At 39.3% G+C, this 27,060-nt stretch overlaps 1 protein-coding gene across 2 annotated transcripts in view; it reads right to left on the reverse strand.

Moving 5' to 3' along the window:
* The window catches only part of UNC5C (unc-5 homolog C (C. elegans)), a 398,784-nt gene that overhangs the window by 33,796 nt on the left and 337,928 nt on the right, over positions 1–27,060 (reverse strand). Inside the window, exons 8-13 of one of the 2 annotated variants that reach the window (XM_011994209.1) lie at positions 20,203–20,259; positions 17,986–18,177; positions 16,966–17,310; positions 14,090–14,177; positions 4,235–4,403; positions 1,071–1,304 (exon numbers count right to left, since the gene is read on the reverse strand). In XM_011994209.1, the coding sequence (XP_011849599.1) occupies positions 1,071–1,304; positions 4,235–4,403; positions 14,090–14,177; positions 16,966–17,310; positions 17,986–18,177; positions 20,203–20,259 (1,085 nt within the window). The remainder of the gene's footprint in view (positions 1–1,070; positions 1,305–4,234; positions 4,404–14,089; positions 14,178–16,965; positions 17,311–17,985; positions 18,178–20,202; positions 20,260–27,060) is intronic. The other variant, XM_011994210.1, reaches the window with a different exon arrangement.

Consider the following 27,060-nt stretch of genomic DNA (forward strand, 5'->3'; position numbering starts at 1 on the left):
ACCATCTCGGCTCACTGCAACCTCTGCCTCCCAGGTTCACGCCATTCTCCTGCCTCAGCCTCCCGAGTAGCTGGGACTACAGGTGCCCACCCCCACGCCTGGCTAACTTTTTTGTATTTTTAGTAGAGACGGGGTTTCACCATGTTAGCCAGGATGGTCTCCATCTCCTGACCTCGTGATCCACCCACCTCAGCCTCCCAAAGTGCTGGAATTACAGGCGTGAACCACCACGCCCAGCCAAGGGTCTTTATTTATTGTTTACTTCCGTGTTTATTCATGCTGTTCCCTCCACCTAGGAATCCTGTATTTTTCCCTTCACTGTTGCTGGTCAAAACCTAATCCTCCATTAGGGCTAATCATCAACTGTTAGCTCCTTTTCAGATTCCCTCAAAGTAATAATGCCTCTGTCTCCTGAGCCCCCACATAGCACTTTGCATGTCCGCCACTGTGGCATTTCTCACCCTCTGACTTACCTCCTCAACCTTGGCATACTTCTTTTATTCCTCCTTTTATATCATAACTTCTTCAAAGGCACTTACTATATCCCTTAAAGCTTCGAATGGGATAAAATGGATGGCAATAGTCACACCAGGAATTAAGCTCATTTATTCTGCAAAGCAGCAGCCTGTTGTCAAATGCTAACCCGCTCCCTCACAGCCCTCATAAAAAGAATGGGAAAGCATATAAATGAAGCAGCACACCAGAGGAACATACAGTGTGAGCAATTATGCCAATTCCTTTTATAGGAAGAACGCAGCTGAGATAAACATGGAAGCAGATTATTTACCATCCAAGGGTCTCGTTGCCAAATTCTTCTAAATTTTTCATTAAAAGAAATCAAGGAAGGTAAACAAAGTAGCCCTTGGGAGGAATCAGTGTAAACAGCTCATATATCCGCGTGGCCTCAGAGAAATGTCTAAATCTTTTTTAACTGCATCCTTTGGGGCCAAACACATGTGTCCACACACTTGGGTGCACACACAGAGCCACGTCTCCAGGTGTGCACAGCCGTGCAAAACCTTGGCTTCCAGGTGAAGGTGAAGAGGGCAGGCTAGGTGGGAGGCACTTACCTTCAGGGCATCCTGGGTGTCATCCAGACAGTAGACTCGGATGCTATACTCCAGTGAGGAGCAGCACAGGGGCCCGAAGATGGCCAGCTTCAGGCGCTTCGCAGCCGCTTTGGTGGTGGAATGCCCGACCAGGGCATAGGTGCTGAGGTTCTCTGTGAGGATGTGGCAGGCCTCTGCGTCCAGCTGAATGTAGCAGGGGGTGGTAAAGTTTTCCTCCCCGACCACCACCACATCCTGGGGGACAAAAAGGAAGGGCCATGGCTAAGCCACCCAGGACGCATGCCAGCCACCAGGCATGGTGGTGAATGGCAGTGGGTAGAGCAGGACCTATCCTTTACTTGGCCTTTTTCTCTCTCAGATTTTATAATCTGTCTACTTAAGTTCTTCATCATTGTATCTCTTTCTACCATTGTCTTTACACTGAGAATATTCTTTATTTAGATGTCCTTCAGTTTGCATCTTTTGATCTTCTAAGAATCTACATTTTCCCTAAAAATCTGTACATGTGAAAAGAATTAGATAAATTAAAGGACTGTGCAATAATATGTTAATATGCAATTCTACTATATTCTTTCAAAACTCATCTGACAGTTTCTTCCTACAGAAATACACTGCTTTTTCTAAGTAATCTTGGCTGTCAGGTTCTAAGAAAAGCAAGACATGACAAATTCCATGACACATAAGATACATTTCTCTGTTACTTTGTATGTGTCATTAAACAGTCTACTCTTTCAGACATTGAAAACATTTAGCATGAAATAAAAATAAATGGAAGTGATTTTTATTTTAAAAAAACCAGTTACTAATTCAACCAAGTTTTGATTCATCTATATGGTTCAGGCCACAGAATACATTAGCCGAAAGACCACGTATGGGATGCAAAAACCAAGGGTTGGGATTCCGAATGCATCTTGGGGCAACCAGGTAACAGAGGCATGTGAAGCAGGCAGGGCCACAGACAAGGAGGAATGATGGAGCCTGTGGCGAACCAGAGCGCGTGCCTATCTAAAGAGCTCAGCCTCTGCTGGGCTTTGGCCTATGGCTGCTATGCAGGAATGCAGGCCAAGTATGGACAAAGCCTCACATGTTCCAAGACAGACTGGAGGTTCAGATTTTAATGTGAAATCTTCCAACTTTTAATTAACTCAAATTTAAAAGAAAATTTCAGGCAGGAGAAATCCACGTGTGAGCATGAGTCAGTCTCTGCACTGTCAGAGACAGAGTCAGAAAGTCTCTCTGCAGGGGCAGGAATCATGTCGACTTTGCTTCCCACTGTATTCCAGTGGGTCTGGCTCAGGATGAGTGTCCCACAACCATTTGCTGAAACAGTGAATGAACACTTTGTTATACATTTAGTTCAGAGGGCTACACAAAGATGTGAAAGAGGTCGCCACCTAGGTTATTATTTATTATGCCTTGCAACATGATCTGAGCTATAATAAGAGCTGTGTTTTAATAGCATCAGTGAAATAATTTCTTCTACTGAAACTATGCCCCCAGAGGAAGTTCTAAAAAGGAAAAGAGAGAAAGAAGCTCAGAACCTCCAGGTTTATTTCAGTCCCAAAAGACACCTGGAAAGAAGCTGCTTTCTCCAGGACAAAGGAAACCCTCTGGTATCCCCTAGTGGTGACATGGTACAGAAAGGTTCCTAGAAGACATGGCCAAAGAGTAACGATGCCCATGTCCCAGTCAGTCACAAGTACAAGGGGGCTTCCATGAGGACTGTCCTCTTCTACTTTCCTCATCTACTCAGTTTATTGTTACTGTTGTTGTTATTGTTACTACTCAAACCCAGAAATGGATAGGGTAATAGGAAGAGAATCATGCAAACAATTTAGGATCACTTTGGATTAAAGGACGTTTTTCAGATACATCATTTAAAGCTTAAAGAGAATTAAAGTTAGATCTGGTTAAATCTGGTCTTAAGTCAGCATAAAGTATATTTATTTATTTATTATGTACGTTTTGGCAAGCAGTGATCCCCCGATATGGTCAAGAGTAGAACATGCCCCTAGGAGGGAAATCCCAGTGAATCCCAGGGATGCTCTCGTACTCTTCTACATCTAATACTATATTTTCTTAAAATATTAGGAGCTGGAATCTTCATGTGTATCTTTTCTAAAAGTTTTTTTCCTAAAAAATTATCATAAGTAATCACAAAGCATATAATATATACTTTGCATATTATAACTTCCTATTTTATATGTTTTACATTTTATACAACTATAAATATAAAGTATAGTTTTAAAATTATTGAATATTTTTGGACAAACATATTACTGAAATATAGGTGCTAAGTGGGGGGTTCTAATATAAAGAACTGGACTTGTCTTTAAGAAGTTATGATGGCAACGGTCGCAGAGCCAGAATGCTGCGGATTTTCTTCCTTCTAGTGGAGCTTTGGAGACATACCCTTTCTGTTTTTCAAGCTTAAGTTCACAAGAACTATATCCCAGGTACATGTCTGCAAGTAAGTGCCTAACATTTTCTGACCCAGTTGCAACGTTTTTGTACCTGCAAATTATATACATATATATACATGTACTTTTTTTTTTTCTTTTTTTTTTTGAGATGGAATCTCACTCTGTCGCCTAGGCTGGAGTGCAGTGGTGTGATCTCAGCTCACTGCAACCTCTGCCTCCCAGGTTCAAGTGGTTCTCCTCCTTCAGCCTCCTGAGTAGCTGGGATTATAGGCGTGTGCCACTGCACCCAGCTAATTTTTCTATTTTTAGTAGACGGGGTTTCTCCATGTTGGCCAGGCTGGTCTCAAACTCCTGACCTTATGATCCACCTGCCTTGGCCTCCCAAAGTGCTCGGATTACAGGCATGAGTCACCCCATAGACATCTATATGTATATATTATATATATACACATAATATATATACATATATAATCTATATTCTGAAAGGGACATGTCTACAGCTCTTACGTGTACTTTTCCTATGAGTTATCTAATGAGTGACCATCATTTTCTGTGTGCTTATCAATCAGAAGATATAACACTCAGGAACTAGTCTGCCTGCCTGTTTCTCTCTCATTTTGAGGGTGAGCTAAAATTCCACTCCTCATGTTTTGCTTTATAAATAATAGGCCTTCCATAATTGCTCCTACTTATCTGCATGGATTATTCTTGCATAGCATCTTTATCCCGACAGCAGCTCACCTCCCACTGTCCCTGTGCTGCCTGGTTCTTGAGCAGTATCTTCCAGTCCTCGGTATTGGGGTCTGCGCAGTGATGCATAGTGAGGACGACAGGGCGGGTGAGCAGAGCTCCTGGGGGCCCACAGCTCACCACAGGGGTCAAAAGTGTCTGAGAGTCATCCATGGGTGGCCTGGGAGGAGAGCAGAGCATGGCATCAGTGACATTTCCATTGTATTTATGAACTATACACTTGGGTTCTGAATGCAAGCAGGTCAAGTAGTTTTCTCTTGGAATTCTTTTTTTTTTTTTTTTTTTTCTGGGATGTTGGGGAGAGGAAATGGGTGATGCAGAATTAAATGCTCTCTATACCAAGACCTTGATCTTGCAGGACAGGAAGTCTTTATGATAACAACAAATTTGCCAGCATCTCTTTGATCCCCTTCCCTCCGACACCGGTCTTTTTGTGGTAGCTTCCTCTGAATTTATGTACAGACACTTTCAAGATGGAATGAAAATGAACAGAGTCCCTATGAAGTTACATAACCAGATTTTCTGATAATTCTTGCCACTGGTCTCACAGGGTTTTAAATACTTCTGTGGTTTCAGGACCTGACTTGAAAAATACTTTTAAAAAATCATTTCAGAATGAGGACACTCTAGAACTAAACTTAGTCCAAATGACTTTCCGGAATAATTTAGGCTAGTACAGCAGATTCATTATTTCAAATATGACTAGAAAGAATATAGAACTGTATTTATACAGCAACTTAAAATGAGATCCCTTTACTTGTATAGTTCATACTCAGAGAATCGGGGCAGAAAGAATACCAAAAATGCAGATTCTTTATTTTTATATATAAAAATTGCCTTACATCTTTTCCCTAGCAAGACTGTAATCAACAAGCAAATGGATAAATTAACCTAACCCATCAGTAAATTTGTGAAGATATAGCTCCAAAGGTGTTGAGTGGATTGCCCCTAGTCTCACAACTAAGTGCTAGTTAGTGCTGAGACGAACATAAATGCCTTCTCAATGACAATATTCAAACTCCTCAATCAGAATAGCAGAGCTTTTGAAATCATGAACTCACAGAATTTTAGAAGGGCCCTTGGTGGTCATTGGGCAGCACCTTCCATCCAGCCAGAACCCCTCTACAACATGGCTGATATATAGTTAGTGCTATAGACACATCCGGAATTGTGGTCCACTACTGCTAAAAGGTCACCTCGTTTACTATAAACTCAAATTTACAAAATATTCTTACTTAAAATGAGCACAGCCTGACTTCCTGAAATTTCTCGGTATGTATCCTTGGTTTGCTTTCGATGCTACATTGTTTCATATACTTGGAGACCATTATGATGTCTCTACAGTCTTCTTTATTACAGACCAAACAACCTCAAGGTTCCCAGCCTCAGCTGGAATAGCATGGTTTCCAGATCTCTCCTTGGGTTTCTATCTTCATTTTCATATGGATGCTTGTCATTGTTTTCCAGGTCCTCGTTAAAGTAGTGGCATCTTGGACTCAACACTCACATAGACAGTATGAGAGAACATTTTCTTTGATTTGCAATCTGTGTTTATATTCATGCCTCACAAAATTGTTGCTCTTGATTCCCAATCAAGGAATTACTTATAAATATTATTTAGCAGGCTCCAGTTACATGGGAAGATGGAGATAGTATGGTTAAGCATTTCCTTTATAAAATGAAGCAATGCAGCTCCAAGGAAGTTAAGAAATTTGTTAAAGCTAACCACTCTAAGTATTCCTAACATGAAAGGCTCTTAGGCTAAGTCTAAGGATGTGGTTCTTAGGCTAAGTCTGGTTCCATGATTGTAATGCTGGCTTTTAAACCTAGGTACAGAAATTTATATTTAGCTTTTCATTTGCACTTCATAGTTTCAAGGTAAATTTTGGTTCATCTATTTCTTAATGCTGTATCTTCCCTCCAAACATTGGCTATCTCTTCTAGTCTTTTCTCCTTCCTAAATCTGATACGCTTGCCATTTATCTTCTCATTCTAACCATTGATAACTTTGCAACACAAGAATAGAGCAAGGGCAGAGACCTTTTCAATGACACCATTTTAAACCTCTTTCCAGTCTGACATGAATACTTTGAGCTATTTAGTTCCACCAAATATAAACCCAGTAAACGGACATTGTTCAGTTCACATTTTTTGATTGAATTCACATATACATCACAAGGGACATATACAACTCCTTTATAATTGCAAAGGTCACTTGAAATGGATTTTTCTCTAGTTTTCGATTGTGGTTTACCCATTATTTATTACATATTCCAGAAGTTAGCTTTTATCTATGGGTACCCTTGTTGAACACTCAATGAATGGTAGCAGTTATTATTATTTTTAATATTGTTGGAAGACAATTATCCATGGATTTCTCATGTTTATGCATGGATGTTTGTATAGCAATTACCTTGAAAGATAAAGACAATGTCTACTTCTGGAGCAAATGGCAGGCATGTCTACTCATTATAAAAGACTCAGGTTCCCTAAGCTCACAGGTCCTTTTCTGGAGTGCAACCATTGAGTGTGTAGACTTCATCTGAACATTTTTGCATCACCATTTCTAAAACGGGGCTCACAAAATTGGCACAAAAATGATGGTACTCTGTATAATGCTATCGCTGTGGGTAGTAAGCTGTCCGTTGTCTCTGATCCACACATCTTGTGTCTTTTATCAGCATGCATACAACTGTAGCAGCTAACTTGGTAGCTCACAAGCAAGTTTAAGTCTTAGAGCTTTCACAGTTGACTATTAGTTCTAAGAACACAATTAAAATTTGGTATCTGTTCCCCTTAATAACTCTTGGCTATCACTGCTTCCTCTCTTGTTCTAAAATTGCACTAGGATCTCACCAACCTATGGCTTTTCTTTCTTGCTATTTAGAAAACCAACACAAATTTTACCTACTTTTAGTCTTTTAAGAGCATTTCCATTCTCTTTAAATAACAATACCCTTTCCTCCATTAAATCTAAAGTTATTTAGGTACTTGGGAATGTACTTAAATTTGGAACTATAGGGTTATTGGGAGCAACCTGAGACCTCATTACTATCCCCATTACCACCTTGGTTTTCACTTTCTCTTAACCCAATTTGTCCTTCTTCCAGTGTGAAATTCACTCTCTAAGAACACAAGTCAAGTTCTACTTTCACCGCGTCATAGTTAACACTATACTATCTGCCTTAAGCGGTGACTTCATTATTGCTTAATTCTGTTTTTTGTATCCTGGAGGGGGGAAAAAAAACAATGATTGCATTTTTCTGAGCACTACTCTTACCTTCCAGTTACAAGTGTACCTTGAGAAGTGAACATTAAACTTTTAAGAAAGTAGACTAGAGTGGAATCTATTCCAAGTGGTCTTTGCAATATAGTTGGGGATTGGAAACATCTATCTCTCAGTCTGGTGTTAGCAGCTGGTGCTTGAGGCAGGAAGGAGGAGGGGTCCTTCTCACCACTGACTTGGAACAGAAGGGAGAAGGCTCCCTGCTGGACTGGGGAGCTGTCAGACCTGTACTCTCCAAGTACACCCCTGGCATGCAATATTGATGGGCAGCATTCTTGGAGGAGGGATAGCAAGGGAAGGAGGGAGGAAGGAGGGGCAGTAGGTGTCAAAAGAATTTATTAACCCAGTGAGGTGCAAGAATGTAATGAATAGGGAAGTGGTGAAGTGGAATTCTTAACAGGGAATGAAAAACAAAGAAGAAATAATGATAAGATTCTCTTATAGGCTTTCAAGATGAGAGAAATAACATTGAAATTGGAAATATCTGAGCATATATGGAAGGAGTTACGCAGGATAAGATTTAACTATGTGAAAACTAAGGTCAGAGTGTGTAACACATTTCCTTTATTTATACAAAGGAAGCTATTAAATGACACAGAAGAAAATAGCAGAAAATAAATATCTCGGATTCATGTTTTTGCAGAGAACGGCTTCCCTCTTTATGTCTTATGTGTTTTCTAAGCAATTCAAGTAGTCTGTAAATATTAATTGCAGATGATATGGCAATGAACATAGAACAAAAATTAGCTGCAGAAGCAGCAATGAAGTATAAATTTCAGCAAAGAACAATGATTAAAATTTTAAATGTTTTCCGAAGTCCAACAAGGATAATATTCAAGTAAATGATGGATGGGTGCTGAGTCCTCTAGGGACAAAGCCCACAGAGAGAAATTTCAGTTTTCTGTCAGAAATATTTTCTCATCTTTTGCTTGTTGTTGTCAGTGAGGAGAACAACTTTTTTTTTTTTTGAGATGGAGTCTCGCTCCGTCGCCCAGGCTGGAGTGCAGTGGCCGGATCGCAGCTCACTGCAAACTCCGCCTCCCGGGTTTACGCCATTCTCCTGACTCAGCCTCCCAAGTAGCTGGGATTACAGGCACCGACCACCACGCCCGGCTAGTTTTTTGTACTTTTTTTTTTAGTAGAGATGGGGTTTCACCGCGTTAGCCAGGATGGTCTCTATCTCCTGACCTCGTGATCCGCCCGTCTCGGCCTCCCAAAGTGCTGGGATTACAGGCTTGAGCCACCGCGCCCGGCCTCATCAGTGAGGAGAACTTCTAATCAAGAGCGCATAGTTTACAAAACTTTCACATAAGCCTTTGCATTTGCTGCCATGGTACACTTGTAAGGTAGTGTATGTCTTTTACCTCTTTTCCAGAAGAGGAAATTGAAATCTACAGATATTAACACACTTGCCTAAGGATGCAAAACTGGGTAGGTTTCAAACACAAATCATTTAATTTCTTTCACACGATGCCGTATTTTGGGTTGCTTAGAGTGGGTTTAAGTCCTTGCGAAACTATTCCTGTCTGTTTCCTAGAGCAGGCTCAAGGAAAGAATCTGTCTCCATCCACCTCTGTGGGAACAGGAGGTGCCTTCTAGTGATGGACATGTCTTTTGTCTGGTCCCTTAGGATGATAATCCCACCCTAGGCTCAGCTGCCTTTTAAAGCACAGCCCTTCACACATAACTGGCAACTTGAAATATTTGCACTCTTGGTACCTGACAGGGAATATCTAACTCACTTGCTATCAAAAACTCAATTGTGCAAAAATAATATTTATGAAAGCCACTCCGAAGGGCGTGCCACCATTTCCCTAGACAGGCCAAAATCTACCCCTGGATTAAGCCAGAACTGATAAGCATTATGCTTATCTACCTCCACTGAGGGACACTGATAGAAGCGGCCCTTGAAGCTCATTGCTGTTTTTCTTTTAAGTATGCTGTTCATTGCATTAGCAAAATGTCTTCTTTATGAGGAACCAAAGGAAAAATAATTGAGTTTCTTCTGAGAATATTTTTTTCCCTCACGGACATGCGGATCTTGTAATTTAACACATCCCCTTCTTGAAAGGCTTAGAAATAGTAAATTCACGACCTGGTACTAGCAAATGTGCTGGGAATTATACCAACTATTTTATATTCTAACTGCTCGCCTACTTTATCTTATCTTTTATAACTTTATTTTCCCCATTTTCTTACCTTTTTATCCACTTACTTAAGTTTATTCCTCTTATTGAGAAGAAGTGTTTTCATAAACTACCTTGAAGCATTTCTTTATAAGTGGGATTTCAATAAATGAACATTGTCAAGAACAGTATGAGGATAAGATTTAAATATACCTGGACTCACTAACTCCCACTGTTAGCCTTTTTATAGCTCTTCTTTCAAACGGAGGAACTTGAGGCTCATGAATGAGAAAGGACTCTACTAAAAGGAGAAAGATCACTGTGTTTCCTTGAGACAGAATAATGTCAGCTACCATTTTACAAAGTTCCAAAAAATAACGCGATAAGTCAATCTATCTCTACACAATTACCTACACAGGGAATTTTGGACATTTATCCTCACACATTACTGTATTATTTATATTTAATAGATATATATGATAGTGTCAGTTGCCACACTACTATTTCACATCGTAAACTATTGCTAAGGGGATTTCACCAATTAAAAAAAAAAAATCCTAAACGCCACTAATGTCCCACAGTTGACAAATCTAACAATCTTTTTGTTGTTCTTCCTCTTTCTTTACATTTTTACTTTAATAACACCTCGTGTTAAGGCTCCATCTTGGAGCTCTCTTTATGTTTGATTTTTGAGAACCTATTTATACCACGGTTTTTTTTTGCTACCCTTACAAACCTTCATACTTTCATTCAGAAATATCCATTGAGGAGCCACTACTCCTAACACCGTAATATGTTAAGTCCTGTGCTAGATGCAAACTCTTCATTTGCCTTATCCTTACATGCTCTGTTTAGTTTCTCTCATCACAGTCAAACCTTCGTAGGACTATTTCTTAAAGTTCTTTCCCCAGTTCTTTCTGCCCCTGCATGTTCTCGGCTGGAGGTTCCTTCCCTGCCATGACTTCACTTCCACGTGCCTAGCAGGAATCCACATTTCCACTCACACTGAAGGCATCCAAACTGGAATCTGTCCTCTCCCCTGGAGCCACCGCTGCTTCTCACCTTTCTCACAATTCTCACAGCGCCCCAGGCTTGATTCTTGAATCTATTCTGTGCGTTCTGCCCCTCCTTTGCAACACTTCTAGCAAGCTGTGAAATAGTTTCTCTTCTGAAATAGACTCTCTTGATAACCTCCCCATTCTCTCAGACTGGGACCTGGGCTCACCCTCCGGCCTGGCTCCTCCTCCTCCTCTCTCCTCACACCTGCATTACTGCCAGGACCCACCCAGGCACCAAGCCTTCTGGGCAAGTCCTTCTGTTCCCTCCACCGATGCATCCCGCGCACTGTCACCGGATCAATCTTTAAAAAGCGCTGCTATTCCTGTGTCACTCAGCTGCTCAGAAACTCCGTGGCTCCCCACAGTTTATAAAAAAAGGTGTTCTATTTACCTTTGTATTTGGAATTTCTAAACTGATTTATTCACCTTTTGATAAAACTACGAGGTGAGTACAGAATGCAGAGAAAAGGGAAAATCAACTTTCATATCTTCAACTCAAATTGTTTTCCGACAAGAATCAATACAGGACAAAATTTCAGTCTAGGTCGGGTTCACTTGTGCAAACTGCTACTAGAAACAAGGCAAAAAGGCCCATGTTAGCAGCATTAATTGTGGAAATTGTATCCACCAGGAAAACAAAGGCTTCTCCGCCTCTCCAGAGATCTGTGAAGCAGGAGAGGCGGAAATCCTGAGCACGGCCTTGCAGCTCTGCACCCTCTTTGGTCAGAGACCGCTTGTCCCATCTCTGTGGCTCATTCAGGCTGTTCAGCTGCCAGCTTGCACTTTCGCTTAGAGCATATTCCGTAATGATAAGACCCCTCTTGTCACATTCACTATGCCACATGTAATTAAGTTCACGCCTCCCTTCAGACAATTCACATCCACAGATGACCAGCTGGATACCATCCAGCTGGAAACATACCCAGTTTGCAATGCAATAAAAGGAATCAGAGAGAAGGAAAATGGAGAAAAATGCTCAGAATTTTCCTACGAATGCATAGTAACATCACGGCTCCTGATGTCCTCACAGGAGTCTTCTCCCAAAGAAGTTCTGTCTTGTATCATGTGTGGATAGAAAGGATCTTTAGTGAGCAATAGAAAGTGTCTCCAAAAATGCACCATAATACGTAGGCAGAGGTTTGGTTTGTGCATTGGTGCGATGGAGGAGGATGGCACATTAGGAAGCAGAAAGTGCTTTGTGATCAGAAAAGCCTGAGTTTGAATTCTGCCTTGCTAAGGTATTAACTGTGAAACCTTGGCTATGGAACCCAATTCCCCTGTGCCTCAGTTTCTTCATCTTTAAAGTGGAGCTCATCACAGCTTGCAGAACGTAGTGAGAAGTAAATGAAATTAAGAGTTTGCTGGATGAAGGGCAGGGATGCTTTGTATTACGACTATATCCTAAAGCACATTCTTGCCATTGTGTTTTACAATAAATATGCATCTGGTTCATAACAGAGAACTAGTGACAAGAAGACTTCTTATTTATCTGAAACGGTTATCCTCCTGTGTTTGTTCCTTGGTTCATGGTCTCTGGTGCATATTTTCTTTTGAGATCTTGAGGTTTTCCTAGCTTCATTTTTATACACAGAACTTCTTTTATGAACACCAAATTCAACAGAGGAATTCCCTCTGCACCTAACTTCAGATGGTAGGCATAGCAAGGAGTGATTGATAGTTTCCTTTTCATTATAGTCAAAGGCAGAGGACCCTAAAAACAGAAAAGTGTCTAGCTTTATCAATTTTCTGTTTTCTCTTTCTTTCATCTAAAATGTACAATTATCCTGGTTCTGCTGCCAAGGAAAGTATGGGAAGAGCAGGCACGTGAATGCACACCTCTTTCAGCTTCAGCCTGTGCCTGCAGCAGCCCCTTCAGGCTTGATCTTCAGCTGCAGATAATGATAATCGGATGGAAAATAAGGAGCCCAGGCACCTTACTGTTAATCACCATAAGGCACAAGCGAATACTTATTTCTGTTTAAACAAAATGTCCATGCTGGCAAAGGCCTTGATGGATAGATCTTAATGCTAACCTTGATTCCGGATGAGAGGAAGAAAAATAAAATAAAATAAAGAGATCGTGTAGTTTGCTAATCTTCTTTTCTCCTGATGCAAAAGAAGGGAGCTTTGAGGGCCTGTGAATGTTGCTTTGCATTGGGAATGAAAAAAATGAATATTTGATGTGAGTAAATACAAGCCTTTTAGTGATTTTCTGTTGCTCAAATTTAAGGCATGAATAATGCTCAAGAATTGTATTATTTTCTTAGACAGGCTAGTATTTATGCAGGTGGAAGTACACCACCCGAGGAAAAAAATGTTCTGGGTCACACCAATTATGAATGCCAATATCTCCACCTGAGAGCATAATAAAAAAGCTTTACAGCTAGTGAAGAACAAGACTAAACATGGATGTTTTCCTGAGGATGAGAGCTGGGAAAAGAAAAGGTATAATGCGTTATAATGATAACGTAGTTGTGCACTGTCACTCATGCTTTATACTCAGAGCTCAGGGCGGAGGAGCCGATGCTTTTCCCCTTGGGAGAAACAATGAATAATTACATGATGAGGATCTCCATTTTAACAACATCTTTCATTTTAAGATCTCGGTGTACTTCAGAAGCATTAATCAGGCTTCTAAAGCACTATTTAACACATGCATTTTATATGGAAACTAATCAAGAAAGACCCAGAACGATTTGTGAAAGGCCAAAATGAAAATCGAATTTAGGACTTCTCAACGCCTCTTGTTATTTTTACTTAAAATAACTTCATCTTTATGATTATGAAACATTCTAAACAAAACCTTTTAATTCAATCTAGTTTTAATCAATCCTAGACCCATTCTGAACGGCCTAATGTGGAATTTATAAGTGCTAAATATAAGAAGGAAATTGGTAACACTTAAGCTAGAAGACAGTCACAAAAGGAAGAATCCATGGGTCAGAATTAAGGGCTAGGCTGAGTGGGAGTGGTAGGAATTGGGGGAGTTGTTCAATGCTTTGTGACCTTTGACTCTGTAATAGGAACAGGCTGGATTTCTGAGCCGGGTCCCATGAAGTTGATGTCTCTGTGTCTACCCACATGTCTCTCCGGACAATCTAGGGATCACATTTCTGGACATTTTTCCAGGAAATATGGCAACATGTCCACTTGGGAAAAGATCTCTAGCCTTCTACCCATGTTCAAGATCTGCAAAAGTGTCTGGAGCTTCGAAGACAGAGAAGTAAAACCTGACCTCTTGTAGGTCAAGGGAAAAATCATGTACGCCAGAAGCAAGGCACTTGAGACAAAAATATGTTGGGTTTATTGTCTATTGTACAATTCTCCTCCAAGTTAGACATTGGTAAAGTCAGTGCACCAGAAAATGCATATTTACCTCATAGTTTCTTTCCTGTGTACAGTCACATACATTTCGTAGACTCTCCCTTGGGGAATGGCCCCAGCGGGAATCAGCAAGCTGACTCCTGAATAGCAAAAGAGAAAAGCAGTCACATAAGACCTAGGAATCAAAGCTTTTGCAGCACGTAAAAGGGAATGAGGAGATTTTGTGACCGCACAGCCACAAGCCTGCTTCGTTTTCTCTAAAGACATGTAAATATTCCGAGTTGCTCTGTTTTCCTTCCTTGTTGGCCTCCTTACCACAGCTCCCTCTGAACTCTTATGGAATTACTTAAAGGAATGATGTAACTTTTTAAACGCTTGTTTTATTTAAGGAACAGACAGATGGTTCCACTGTTGTTTTCCTTGCAAGACAAGGGGAAAACCAACAATGGTTCAAAATTTCAAACAGCTGTAATGATGCATCATTTCCAATTTTTTGAAAATCCCCACAAGATTCAAAGTCAGGGAAATGCCAACTTCAACATTAAAAAAAAAAAAAAAAGTATTTTTAAAATATCTGGTTAGCATCAATGTAATTCCATAATGGTATAAGAATTGGTGAAGACCTTTTATTATACATAACTCTAGAAAGTGAACAGTAACTCCTAGTTTAGTCACAGCAGGTCAAAGCATTTCTAGTTAGTTGCTAATCGGTGCCCTTTTGCAGAACTATCAGATTGGGCTGTGTTCTAAGCTAACTGTGTCTGCTTTAGCAGTGGCTTGCAAATTTGAGCTCACATCAGAACCACCTGGAGAGCTTGTTAAACCACAGATTACTGGTCCCTACCCCTGGAGTTTCTGATTCAGAGATATGGAGTGTGGGGTAGGAGATTTTTTATTTCAACCAGTTGCCAGGTGATGCCCATGGTGGTGGTCTGGGGCCCACACCATTGCTCATCATCACAAAGAGTGATTCAGTGTGGACAGCACTCCAAAGATGTTTGGCTCTATCATTTGATTCCCATAAGATCCAGCTTCCTTCGGCTCCATACAAATTTACGAAGCATCCTTGTGAGTACAGTGTTTGGCACTGTTGTGAATTTCAAGAAGGAAAAGATAGCCTTCCTGTCTTTGAGTAATTCATAATTTCATTAGCGAGGAAATGGAATATGCCAAATGAGTGTGGGGCAATATGAAAACTTGCCTGACCACACTGGAAAGTCTCAAGAAAAAAGAATGGAGAGTTAAGAGGTAGTAGTTATTCAAAGGCCTTTATGTAACTGGTTGAAGATGGTGAGCCACAGCCTTCTTGAGAAGGAGAGTAATATGAGAGCCCTGGTGTTGTAGGAAGTGGACTGTCAACGTACAGAATGATTTGTGGAGGACACAGCGGGAAGATCACACACGAGGCTACCAAGCCTCAGTGCTTTCATTTTTTTCATTGAAAACATAAAACATGACTTCATCCTTGTTATGGGGATGAAACAGCATTATGAATATAAAGTAATAGGTAACTATTGTTTGTCCATTAAACAAAATATCAGATGCTGATCACCATTGCCTAATACATAGGAAGCATTTAAAACATGCTAGCTCACTCCCTTCCACTTAAGAGGCCTTTATAATAATGTACATGTGAAAAAGTGGTAGGTAGAAATGGGAAGAAAAGGCAGAATCCAATACATATCAGAGGGAAAAGAACTATTTTGAGAACAACTGTAATGTTTAAACAATGGAAGAACATTAAAGTATGTTTTGATTCATTCAATAATGGACTGTTATAAAGATATTTAAAATCATGATTTTAAAGAGCATGCAATAGCTTAAGGATTAATGAGAAAAGGGTGGAAAACATTATATAATACATGATTTCAGCTATGTAAACTGTGAAGAAAAAAATGGTATTTTCCTAAATGTTTTGATTTTGTTAAAATATACTTTCAAAGGTTTAGGGTAAAAGTTGCCAAGGCATTGAAATGAAAGAGTGAATGACAGGAAGAATCAAATAAAATTTCATATTCAGGCCTGAAGACTCATTGGTCTGTATATTCCTTGACTATACATATATTATGTTTTTTCAATGTGACATTTTAGGTATTTACATTTTAGGTATTACTGTATTTACAAAATACTCACAGCCTTGTCCAAAAGAATTAAGGTAGATTTAGAGAGGAAGCCATTAACCCTTTTATCACCCATGGTTCTGAGCTCATTACTAATATTGATTAATGAATGTCAATTTTTAATCCAAAAGTATCGTCATTAACTTTTGTTCACCATGAAAGACCTTTATGAGGCTTATTCTCTAGATGCAGAGAGACTACATAATAAACTGAAACCAAGTAATAGTACAAAAGCACACCTGATGAATCTGATGATTCTGGATACAAGTATCAGAGGTAGGAGTGAGTACAGTGTATACTATCAATACTGTGAGGTGAAAGACTGTATTATGAAGTTAGGTTAATAAATGAAGATTTGATGTCGATTATGATGCCTCTGATGATCAAAAAATTTGTGTTCTGTAGTATTGATTCATGTAGTAAATTGGAACTGAACCAAATGATACATTTTATAATTAGTTTGTCCTTTTAAAGTATAATGACAACATTAGGACTTGTGGCTTGATGTTGCCTTCTGAAGTTCTAGTAAAAAGGAGGTCAATGATGGTTCTAAATTATACCTCAGCAGAAAGTTGTGAGTATAAAATTTCTAGAGGAAGTGTTTTCGGAATTGGTTGGAGGAAGAGAAATGGTTTTGCTGATTCTGTCTAAAGAAATGTTCTGTTTACACTGAAAGTAGATTTGGGCTGGATAGGTCCCATTTAACATTTCAGGCCATGAATGAAAACATCTCATGAACAAAAAATATTTTGGTATGGAAAAATATGTTTCAAGCTGCCTCTTTGCAATTTAAACCTCTAGGAATTACCTGAATTGGGAACAATAAGGTGACCCCCCAGCGAGTTGAAGCTGCCAAATGCGGTACAGGATGGATCAGTCTGCCTTGCTAGACTCTGGTTCTTCAGGTTGAGGGCTTCATTCTCCAACAACGACTGGGTCATCTGAGGGGACAGCTTGGATGTAAACTCAGAGAGGTCATCTTGGGGGGTGACAGCACCTGATGTGTTGTACACTTTGATTTTCAGGTTGGGCAGTGGATCCAGAATTGGAGAGTTGGTCATTGGGATTTTGTCTGAGACATCATGCAGGGCATAGACAGGTCCTCTGTACATGGCTGCAGCTGACGTGAGGTCTGGGGGTACCGCCAGCAGATCTGAGTCAGAAAGAGAAAATAATCCCATTGGCGTTCTCCATTCAGGCCAAACTACATTAGTCAGACTCCCCCTCACACTTTCTGAGCCAAAAGTAAAGCAGCTCAGCTAATATTGGAGGTGGATAGACAGGCTCTACTGAAAACAGGGCAATCAGATAACTACCAGCTATTTTATTATTGGCTATAAGTAAGTGGTCAAGCTCATTCTATAATTTGCTTTGACATCTACTCATTATGCCCAAGGTATTTAGCTCTTTCAACAGATTGGATTGAACAATGAGCCCTGCTAGGTGTCGATTAGCTATGGTTTCCCTGGTCTATCCTGGATTTGGGTTCATTGGTAAATTATTGTATTTATAGCAATACAAGATATCTAGTCAAAGGAAGGAAAAAAGGAGACTCAAGAAATCAGTCAACCAGCCAGTGTATTCTTTTCAAATAGAAGTTAAAAAGTGACAGAGCAATCTGTCAGAAAAGAAAAAAAAGAGGATTTGTTTACCTTGTTAACTCTCATTTGTTATATAAATGACATCAATACAGTAATGAACAAAATTAACTCAAATTGCTGTCTTCATGGAGCTTACATTTTAGCTGAATGAGATGACCCTGAAGTCATTGATTTTGAAACTGCTTACATGCATAAGTAACAGGGTGTGAAGTGGAATGTCAACTGACCTTGTCTTGCTGCCTTGATGTTCACAGGTTGAAAGCCCCCATTGAGTGCTGAAGAGTCAATAATATCTGACTCAAAGTCACGATGATTCTTCCGATACACAAACAAGGCCACAACTACAGAGATCGCCAGGCAAACGATCACTGCTATCACAATCCCAACATAGAGAGCAACATCATCTGAATCAGGAGCAGCTAGAAGGAAGAGTGAAACACTGAACCAGCTGCTTATAGAAATTTCCCACAGTACACATATGTATTGCTATAATTTTTTCAGACATTTACTGCCTTTTTTTATAGGTTAATTTCAAATCTATTTCAAAAGCTATATAAAATGGCTGTGGCCTTGCAGTGGAAAATTATCTCTGATTTCTTTTCCTTTCTCACTCTGTATCTATCCACCCACTAATCTATCTTATAATTGGGCAGCATAACAGACCATTTATTGCTAGGCATATAAAGAAACTGGAACTAAAACCATCCCAACCCACAGGAAAAAAAAAAAGTTTATTACACATTTCAGGTGGAAAAGTTTGGAAGGGTTTTTGAATTCTCTGATAGTTCTTTAAAAACATAAACACAAACACTGTTAGAAATATCTGGCATGTTTTAAATCTGTATATTTATTGAACCAGAATATTTTCCTAAGTATCACTCCAAGTCATCAAATTACTTTCCATAGCACTGTCCTCATTTCCCCCTAAATCAATGGAGAGGTGGGTGGGAATGGTGTAACTAAGCAAAGCAAATATTAGGAGCAAACATATTAGATTTGAAAGGTGTGTGTTCAGAAGGCCCAGATCTGGGGGACAGAGGTTAATGCTGATAACCTTTTCTAAGTCCAGGGTTTGATACAGATGCAGTATTATCTCTGAGAACCCTGAGCTTCTCACGGTCCCCTGTCAGAGATTTACATTTGAGCTACTCATTACTAGAATAAAATATAGCTCTCTTGTGCACTAAGGAAGATAAAGGCCTGGTTCAGTGATCAGAAAGGTCAGACTACCCCAAAAGGCAAATAAGCATTTGACCAACACAGCGTGTCAGTCAACTGAGGCCTTGCTTCTAGAACAGAATTCCTATAAATGCTGCATGTTGCCTTGGTGGCATAGAACATGCTTTCATCCAACTGGAAAAGGTGATAGAAGCTGATAATTAAAACAAACAAATGAAATGAAACCTTTGTGGACCCTTTGACGTTTTTAAGTCTCTGGTTTTAGTTTTCTGTGATACACAAAAACATGTTCAGCAAAATTAATCAAAGCTGCTCCACTCACTGTAAAAGAGGTTGTTAAATTGGTACTTCAGGTGGTCGAGAACAACCTAGAATTTAATGGTCAGTGTTATATACATATGCATTTTTCAGGGAGAGAGAACTTTCAAATTTGTAGGTCCCATGACCTCCTAAAATGGGAGGAACCATGGCCCTGTCCTAAGACTCACAGCCACATGGTTTCCATGGTGAAATAAGTCATCATTTCATTTGCCAGTGGCTCACAAGATAACCCACACTCTAATATCATGCAATCTTTCACATATTAGCAGTGTAAATGAATTCTCTATTGGAAATTGCTCTATCTCTTTTAGCATTTTGTGTTTAAATGTAATGTATCCAAAAGAGGTTTGCTTTCTCTTAAAAATATTTTTCTTCCTAAAATTTCCAGAATATTCACTTTCTTAACAATCAAGTCAACATTAGCAGATTTTCTTCAGAAAACCAAGTTTTCTTGGTTGGGTGAGTGCTGCTTTCAAAGTGCTTGCTTCACTTTTCTGTTGGGTTTTATTCGAGGCACTGCTGCAGGATTCTGAACTCTGGTCAGAATATTATATCTAAATCCTTAACGTTTTACTTTGCCAGGCCATTATTACTTATTCAACATTCATGATTTCTAGCTCAATAGATCTGTCTTTTTTCAACCCTTTCCTTTTTAGTATTTGAACCCTGCCCTTTACTTATATCAGCATATTTCATGATATGTTTTGTCAGCTACTGGGACTCAGGCTTTGAATGGTAGACTGATAGATTTTAAAGCTGGCAGAGTCTTGAAATGACCCTTTCTTCTCTTCAGCAGCGAAAATCTAATTTATTTTTCATGTTAGAATATATTTGGCTCCTATTTCCTGTGTGCACATCTGTAATCCAAAGAAAGGTAAACTTGAACTAGGGGCAATAACGTTAAATGATTATTCAGCAACATAAAATCCAAACATCAAACTTACAAGAAAATCCATATTCATTCTGGGTTCTCTGTTCAGTTGAAATGGGATAAATGAAACCTTGAAAAGAAAAAAAAAAATGAAACAAAAATGGGAACAAAATCAAATTAATGAGGGAAAGAAAATAGGAAGCATGAAAAATGGTTTAATTAAAAGGAAAAGAAATCTGTGGTCTTTTAAAATTCTGGTTCAGTACAGAATTATGATTTTGCATCTCCTGTCTGCTCTGGAGCCTCACTAAGAATTAATAAGCAGGCAGATTGAATTTTAGAGCAAAAACTGGTCTCGAGTCACTAACTTTGGAGTGCTTAAAGTCTTTCTTTTATTGAGCATAAACTCTAATGGATCTAATTTATTTCAGACATCAGGGGTCATTAGCATAAGGAAAACCTTTTTTCCTTATCCCTGCCATATGCTTTAATTCCCAGGACATATTCAGTAAGGCTCTAAACAGTTTTTTTTCTTTTTTATTTAATCATAACAGCTTGCGCTTGGTCTAAGAGAACTAAAGAAGACCTGTCATCATTGGTCAAAGGTTAAGTACCCATTTACTGAGCTAAGCTGAGACCACCTCTCCCCCGCTCCACCTCAAATCTACTTTTTGGATTTTCTGTTGTTTCTTGCTCCCTTCATTTAATAGGAATCCAATAGGTTTTGCCCAGGGACTGAACAGTTTGTCAATGCAATGGAAACTGGATGCTTTTTATTTGAAATCATTAGAAAATCAATAGGGCCTAGAGGTTATAAGGTTATTTATTTTAGGGCTTCAGAGAAATGGTGTATATCGGTAAAAATAAAAACTTCATCTCATAGAAAATGCAGAAATAGCACTAGCATTTTATGTCTCTTCCTTTTTAGTGTATTCTGAAGATGGAAACTAATAATAATAATGCAATATGGATAATGAGAATAATGTGAAGTAGAATAAGATAGGGAAAAGTCACTTAAAATATGTGCAACACAAACTTTTTGAAATGAAAAACCTCTGGAAAGTTTTAAAGTGTATCTTATAACTGGTAACCACAGTTCTCCAAGATTTACTATTCTGCTGCATATGAATTGATCAAATGATATAGAACCATCTGGATTAACCAAATGAAGATGACTAAGAAGCATGTGAATTAAACCTTCCTAGTAATACTCAAGGGTGAAAAACAGAGAAAAACTGCAAGATTCACAATTAATTGGTTCAAAATGAAAGGTCTATAAAGCTGTAATACTAAAAGCAGCTCTAAATCGTGCCTCACGTAGCACTTCCATAGTTTGCCGAACACTCAGTTCTTACAAGCTATTTACCTATTTGGGGTAACTACTTCTGGAGAAACATGTAGTGCTACCTTAATGAAAGAGAGCTTTGCTGTAGCACAGACAGGTTTGCTCTGAATTAATTTTTAATGCTTTATTTTAGAGCAATGATTGCAACCTCCTACTCAGTTTTATAAATATTATATTCCTTATTCCAGTTGTCTGAGTCCATGTATTAGGTTTGATTTTCATTTTTAAACACCACTGTCTGGTAATAAAAAGTTTCCATTTGTATTCTGGGAACTCAATAAAAGGACATCTGGGACATACACAGGCTCTATTTTCAAAACCTAAAGACTTAACACAAAACAAGTTCACTGCTAGTAGAGGAGAAACAGATCACAATGCCATCCTCCTGAAAGTGACGATGTTAAATAGCGGAATGTCAAAAGACTTATTCTTGCAGGTCAGAAGGCAAGGAAATGAGTATACAAGGCATATTTACAAATCCTATGATGCTCATCCTGAAACTTTTGGTAAGAATCAGCCTGGCGGGCCGGGCATGGTGGCTCACGTCTGTAAACCCAGCACTTTAAGAGGCTGAGGCAGGTGGATCGCCTGAGCTCGTGAGTATGAGACACTCTGGGCAACATGGTGAAAGCCTGTCTCTGCCAAAAATACAAAAAACTAGCCAGGAGTGGTGGCGCGTGCCTGTGATCCCGGCTACTCGGGAGGCTGAGGAAGGAGAGTCACTTGAGACTGGGAGGCAGAGATTGCAGTGAGCAGAGATTGTGCCACTGCACTCCAGCCTGGGTGATAGAGCAAGACTCTGTCTCAAAAAATAAAAACACAAGAATCAGCGTGGTCCTGCTTGAATAAGCAGAAAAGTCGCACCTGGCAAAAGGAAAGCCTATCTCCAGCTAGATATCATGTGGTCTGAAATTTCTCCCTGCAAAGCAGTTCTGAGTTTTTTATCCCTGCTTCCCACCAGAATGCCTGTTCTTGACAGGCCGACCAAGAATAGAGAATATAACTTTGTAATTTCAATTTGAATGTCAACTTTCACAAATTATGTAGATTTGAACTACTCAATGAATGTTTTGTGCCTTATGGTATTTATCTGAAACTTCAATCTCATTCCAGGTACAGAATTGGAATTCATTCATTCATTCATTCATCATCCATTTAGCAAATACTCTTCAACCTTATTATATTCTGGGTTCTGTTGTAGACATGGAGATACTTTCCTATTTTTACTGAAGTTTAACAGAAAATAAGCAAGTAAACAAAATAATAAGATCATTTCAAATAGTAAAAAAGTTCTTTTAAAAATAAACCAAAAGAATGTAATGTGTTTGGAGATGTCAGGATGGCCAACTTAGGGAATTGAGGAAGATTTTTTTTTTTTTTTTTCAATTGAGATAAAATTTGACCTGAAGCTTGAAAAAAAGATAGAATCTGCCAAGTGAAGATCAGGAGGCAAGTGCTTGATGAGAAACGACAATAAATACGAAAGTCCTGACAGAGAGACAGAATGGTTAGAGGGTGGGGAGCAATCGAGAAAAGAAAGGGAGGAGGTGGGGTCAGAGGACAGGCAGCACCAGGTCACGTCCTGGTGGGCCAGGATGAGGAGTCTCCCTCTGTCGCCCAGGCTGGAGTGCAATGGCGTGATCTTGGCTCACTGCAACCTCTGTCTCCTGGGTTCAAACGATTCTCCTGTCTCAGCCTCCCGAGTGGCTGGGATTACAGGCATGAACCGCCACGTCTGGCAAATTTTGGTATTTTTACTAGAGACGGGGTTTCACCATGATGGTTAGACTTGTCTAGAAATCCTGGGCTCAAGCTATCTGCCCATCTCAGCCTCCCAAAATGCTGGGATTACAGGTGCGAGTCACTGCACCTGCCCTCCACAATGAGTTTTGATTTTATTCTAAGTGAAATCCAAATCCTGTGATCAAATGCCATTTTGAAAAAAAGTCACTTTGGTTTCTATATTTATGGATTTTCACATGGAGCAAAGTGATAGGGTTTCATAGGTGGTTTCTATAACACATGGCTTGGGAGATGTCTGTCAATAGGTGTATCAATATAACTGATGAAGTGTTTGCATTTGAGGTTGTTCTGAACAAAAAGAAAATATTAAAAAATATTAAATATAGCCTCACTCTATTTAAAATATTACAAATATTAAAATATTTTACAAAGTCTCACTTACTTTAGTTATTCCTCATAGGCAATTAGGACCAATCTGGCCAAACTCTTATTTTCCTACATGGGAAAATTTAAAACAGACCAACATTAAGTGTACTCACCAAAGGTTCGACACTCCAATTTACTGTTATGGAAACACTGATAAAGAGTTTTGGAAGGTATCCCTGTAAAACTTTTTCCATCATTTTCAAAACACTTCTGCAACTACAGAAATAAAACATCACTTAGCAGGCTGGGAATCAGAGAAGAAGGGGATTACTGTTCCATCCTCTAAATGAGGGGAACACAGAATCACTTTCTGGAGTTTGTTTTTATGCTTCTCCATCTGATCCGTCTCTCACGGAACAACAGGGAACATTTTCTTCAGCTAATGAGGTGACCCTGCTGAGAGTAGTCCTAGCAATAATGAAAATAACATCTCCGGCAGAACACAGTGCAAAATAATTGTTTTTAGGTTGCTACCGACAGCCCTGGTTCCAAAGTTAGGGATTTCAGTTAACTTTCCTGCTACTTCAAAGTAAGGTGGACTAAAAAAAGCACCAGGCCATGGGCCAGTAGACTGCTTTTCAGTCTCACGAACATCAGCTTGAATCCTCGCTCTGCCACTTAGCTGGGAGAGCGTGGCCAAACTACTTCACTTTTCTAAGCATCAGTTTTCTAATCTGTGTAAGGGGATATGAATACTTCTAGAGCTGTGGAAAGGATAAATGAGATTTGTAAGGCGCTGGTACATTGCCAGTAATCAAAAAATGACCAACAATGACATTGATATAATTATGATGCGCATTACTAAGGTACACTAAGATGCTGGGTCCTTAAGGTATTTTATTTGTAGAGTCAACATAGCCTATTATCTAATGAGTGATCTTAGGAAAGTCGTTTGAATTTCAGTTTCCCCAGTTATTACATAGACAAGGAGCCCCATTTTTCAGAGAAGCCATATGCAACGCTCTCTTCTAAGGACTCTTTCACTCTCTTCGTGTAAAAAGGCTTATGCCTGGCCTTTGTGGCTTCTGGCAAAAGATGTGGTGGTATGTTTCCAAAGCACATTTCAAGGCCAGAGTGCAAATTGATGGTAAAAAGGTATCTCAACCAAGAGTGATGCCATTTCTCAAGATGGTGTTTGGAAATGGGGTAGGGGAGGTGTTTTTTTTTTTTTTTTGGTTGTCATAAGGATTAGGGGGTTGTTTTTTGGCATTTGGTGAGTGAAGGCCAAGGATATTGAATGTCCTGCAATGAAAGATACAATCTTGCCATGAAAAGATGGCCCAGAACAAAATCCACCTCCCTTGATAACAACTTTCAAAATCACCTCTCTTCGACTGAGAAGGCAAGGACAGGCATGGCGTTCAGGGAAAGGCACGAGGCTTGTTACCCCTGGGGACAGTGTGGCCTCAGCAACTGCTTTTTCAAGAGCAGTGCTTTTTTAAGGGTAACTGCTTATAACCTATATCCACTTTTTTTTTAATGTATTTATTTATTTTGAGACAGGATCTTGCTCTGTCATGCAGACTGGAGTGCAGTGGCGTGATCATAGTTCACTGCAGCCTCCACCTCTTGGAATCAAGCAATCCTCCCATCTCAGCCTCCCAAGTAGCTGGGAAGACAGACCTGCACCAACAAACCCTGGCTATTTAAAAAAACTTTTTGTAGAGATGGGGCCTCGCTATGTCGCCCAGGCTGGTTTCGAACTCTTGGGCTCAAGTGATCCTCCCACTTTGGCTTCCCAAAGTGCTGGGATTGCAGGTGTGAGCCATCACACCCAGCTGCAATTTGTATTTTTAAAGAACATTTATTTTTTAAAGAATAGATTTTCCTGACCTGCAGGAATAGGGACTAAAGGAGATTCAATTTGGAGAAAACCTTTAAGTGAAGGAAAAATATTTGAAAACTGGAGCAAGAGCAGGCTATGTCTTAAACAGTTCATGCGATGCTCCTTTTACTTGAAGACCATCTCGTAATTGCTCAAAACATCATCTCAAGAGATTATCTCATTCAATCTTTTTCATATGAGGAGACAGAGTCTCAAAGGTGAGAAAGGATGTTTGCAAAGTTACCCAAAGTGTTGAAATTCTATCAACTAAAATTTGGGTCAATAAAACTGACGATATATAATTTTGCATTGTCCAGCTCTGGGTGGCACCATTCATATTTGTGTTTACTGTAGATTTGGATTAATCATAGAACCATTTTCTGGCTGCTGGTAGTAAAATGACTTAGGGAACGAATGACTTTTTTCTAATTTGCACAAGGTCATCATTTAGACTACAGGTGAGGTTGCCCAAACTTTTTAGTGGTGTCCAACCGTTGTAAAAGATCAGAGCCCATGTCCAAGTATTGTAAAAAAGAAAGAGAGCAAGAGTAAAAGATCAGAGCCCATGTCCAAGCATCGTAAAAAAGAAAGAGAGCAAGAGAGCTTTCCTTGGTGTTTACGCTGAAGGAAGTAATATCAAATTATCCCTAAGTACACAGCCAAGACCCAGTAACTGAGCAACAATAGGCCTAAATGTAGCCTATTTGGTGGGTTTATATTTGACAGTCTCAAGAACAATGCCAGAAACCAAATGTAAATCTTCATTTCCTCAATGAACAGCAACTACTTTGATTTTTCTAGCCTTTAAAAATGTTTTATTTCCATGCAATATGGATAGATAGCAAAAAATGATCATGGTTTTATTACTACATTTTTAAAAAATGATCATTCAAACTTTTTATGCCATAATACATACTCTCATAGAAACAATTATCAAGCAAATATTCTGATGTGAGAAATGTCATAACTTCTGAACATCATTAGCCAAGTTTAAATCCTCAAAACCAAGTCTATATTCTCACAAACTTGCAAACCCCCAGGATGTTGGAACAAAAATAGATCATTGATTGGAACTGCCTAATTTAACCCTTTGAACATAGAGTGGTAAAGGGATTTGTCTAACATTATAAAGCTGGTGAAACAGCAGAGCCAGGGTTGGATCCCAGCCCTCAGGCTACACCTCCATTGTCCTTCTTAAGTACTATGTGAGCAATAATTAGTAGATTCAAATGAGGAGAGATAAGGAAATGACAGAAGAGGGCTTGGTAGGCCCCTGGCTTAATTTATCGTTCAGTGATTGCGTGAGATAACCCTGCTGATTTGGATTGTAAAATATCTCTCCATTTGAAACATTATCATTTATAGTCATGACATTTATAAAGCTAAAGAGAGCATAGAGAGGTTGTCTCCCTTAAATGAAAAAATCTTCCAAACAATGTTTTCTGTTTCAAGTGTGGGGCAAGCAAAGAGGTGTACCAAACCTTGGCATTTCCACTCTAATGTAACTGGAGAGCCTTGCTAGAATGATGTAGCTGTTAATACATGCTAATCCATTGCATTTGGCATAAAACCCTGTAAGTAAATATTTAAAG

This window comes from Mandrillus leucophaeus, unplaced genomic scaffold (genome assembly GCF_000951045.1).
Source record: "Mandrillus leucophaeus isolate KB7577 unplaced genomic scaffold, Mleu.le_1.0 Scaffold447, whole genome shotgun sequence".
NCBI classification, from domain to species: domain Eukaryota; kingdom Metazoa; phylum Chordata; class Mammalia; order Primates; family Cercopithecidae; genus Mandrillus; species Mandrillus leucophaeus.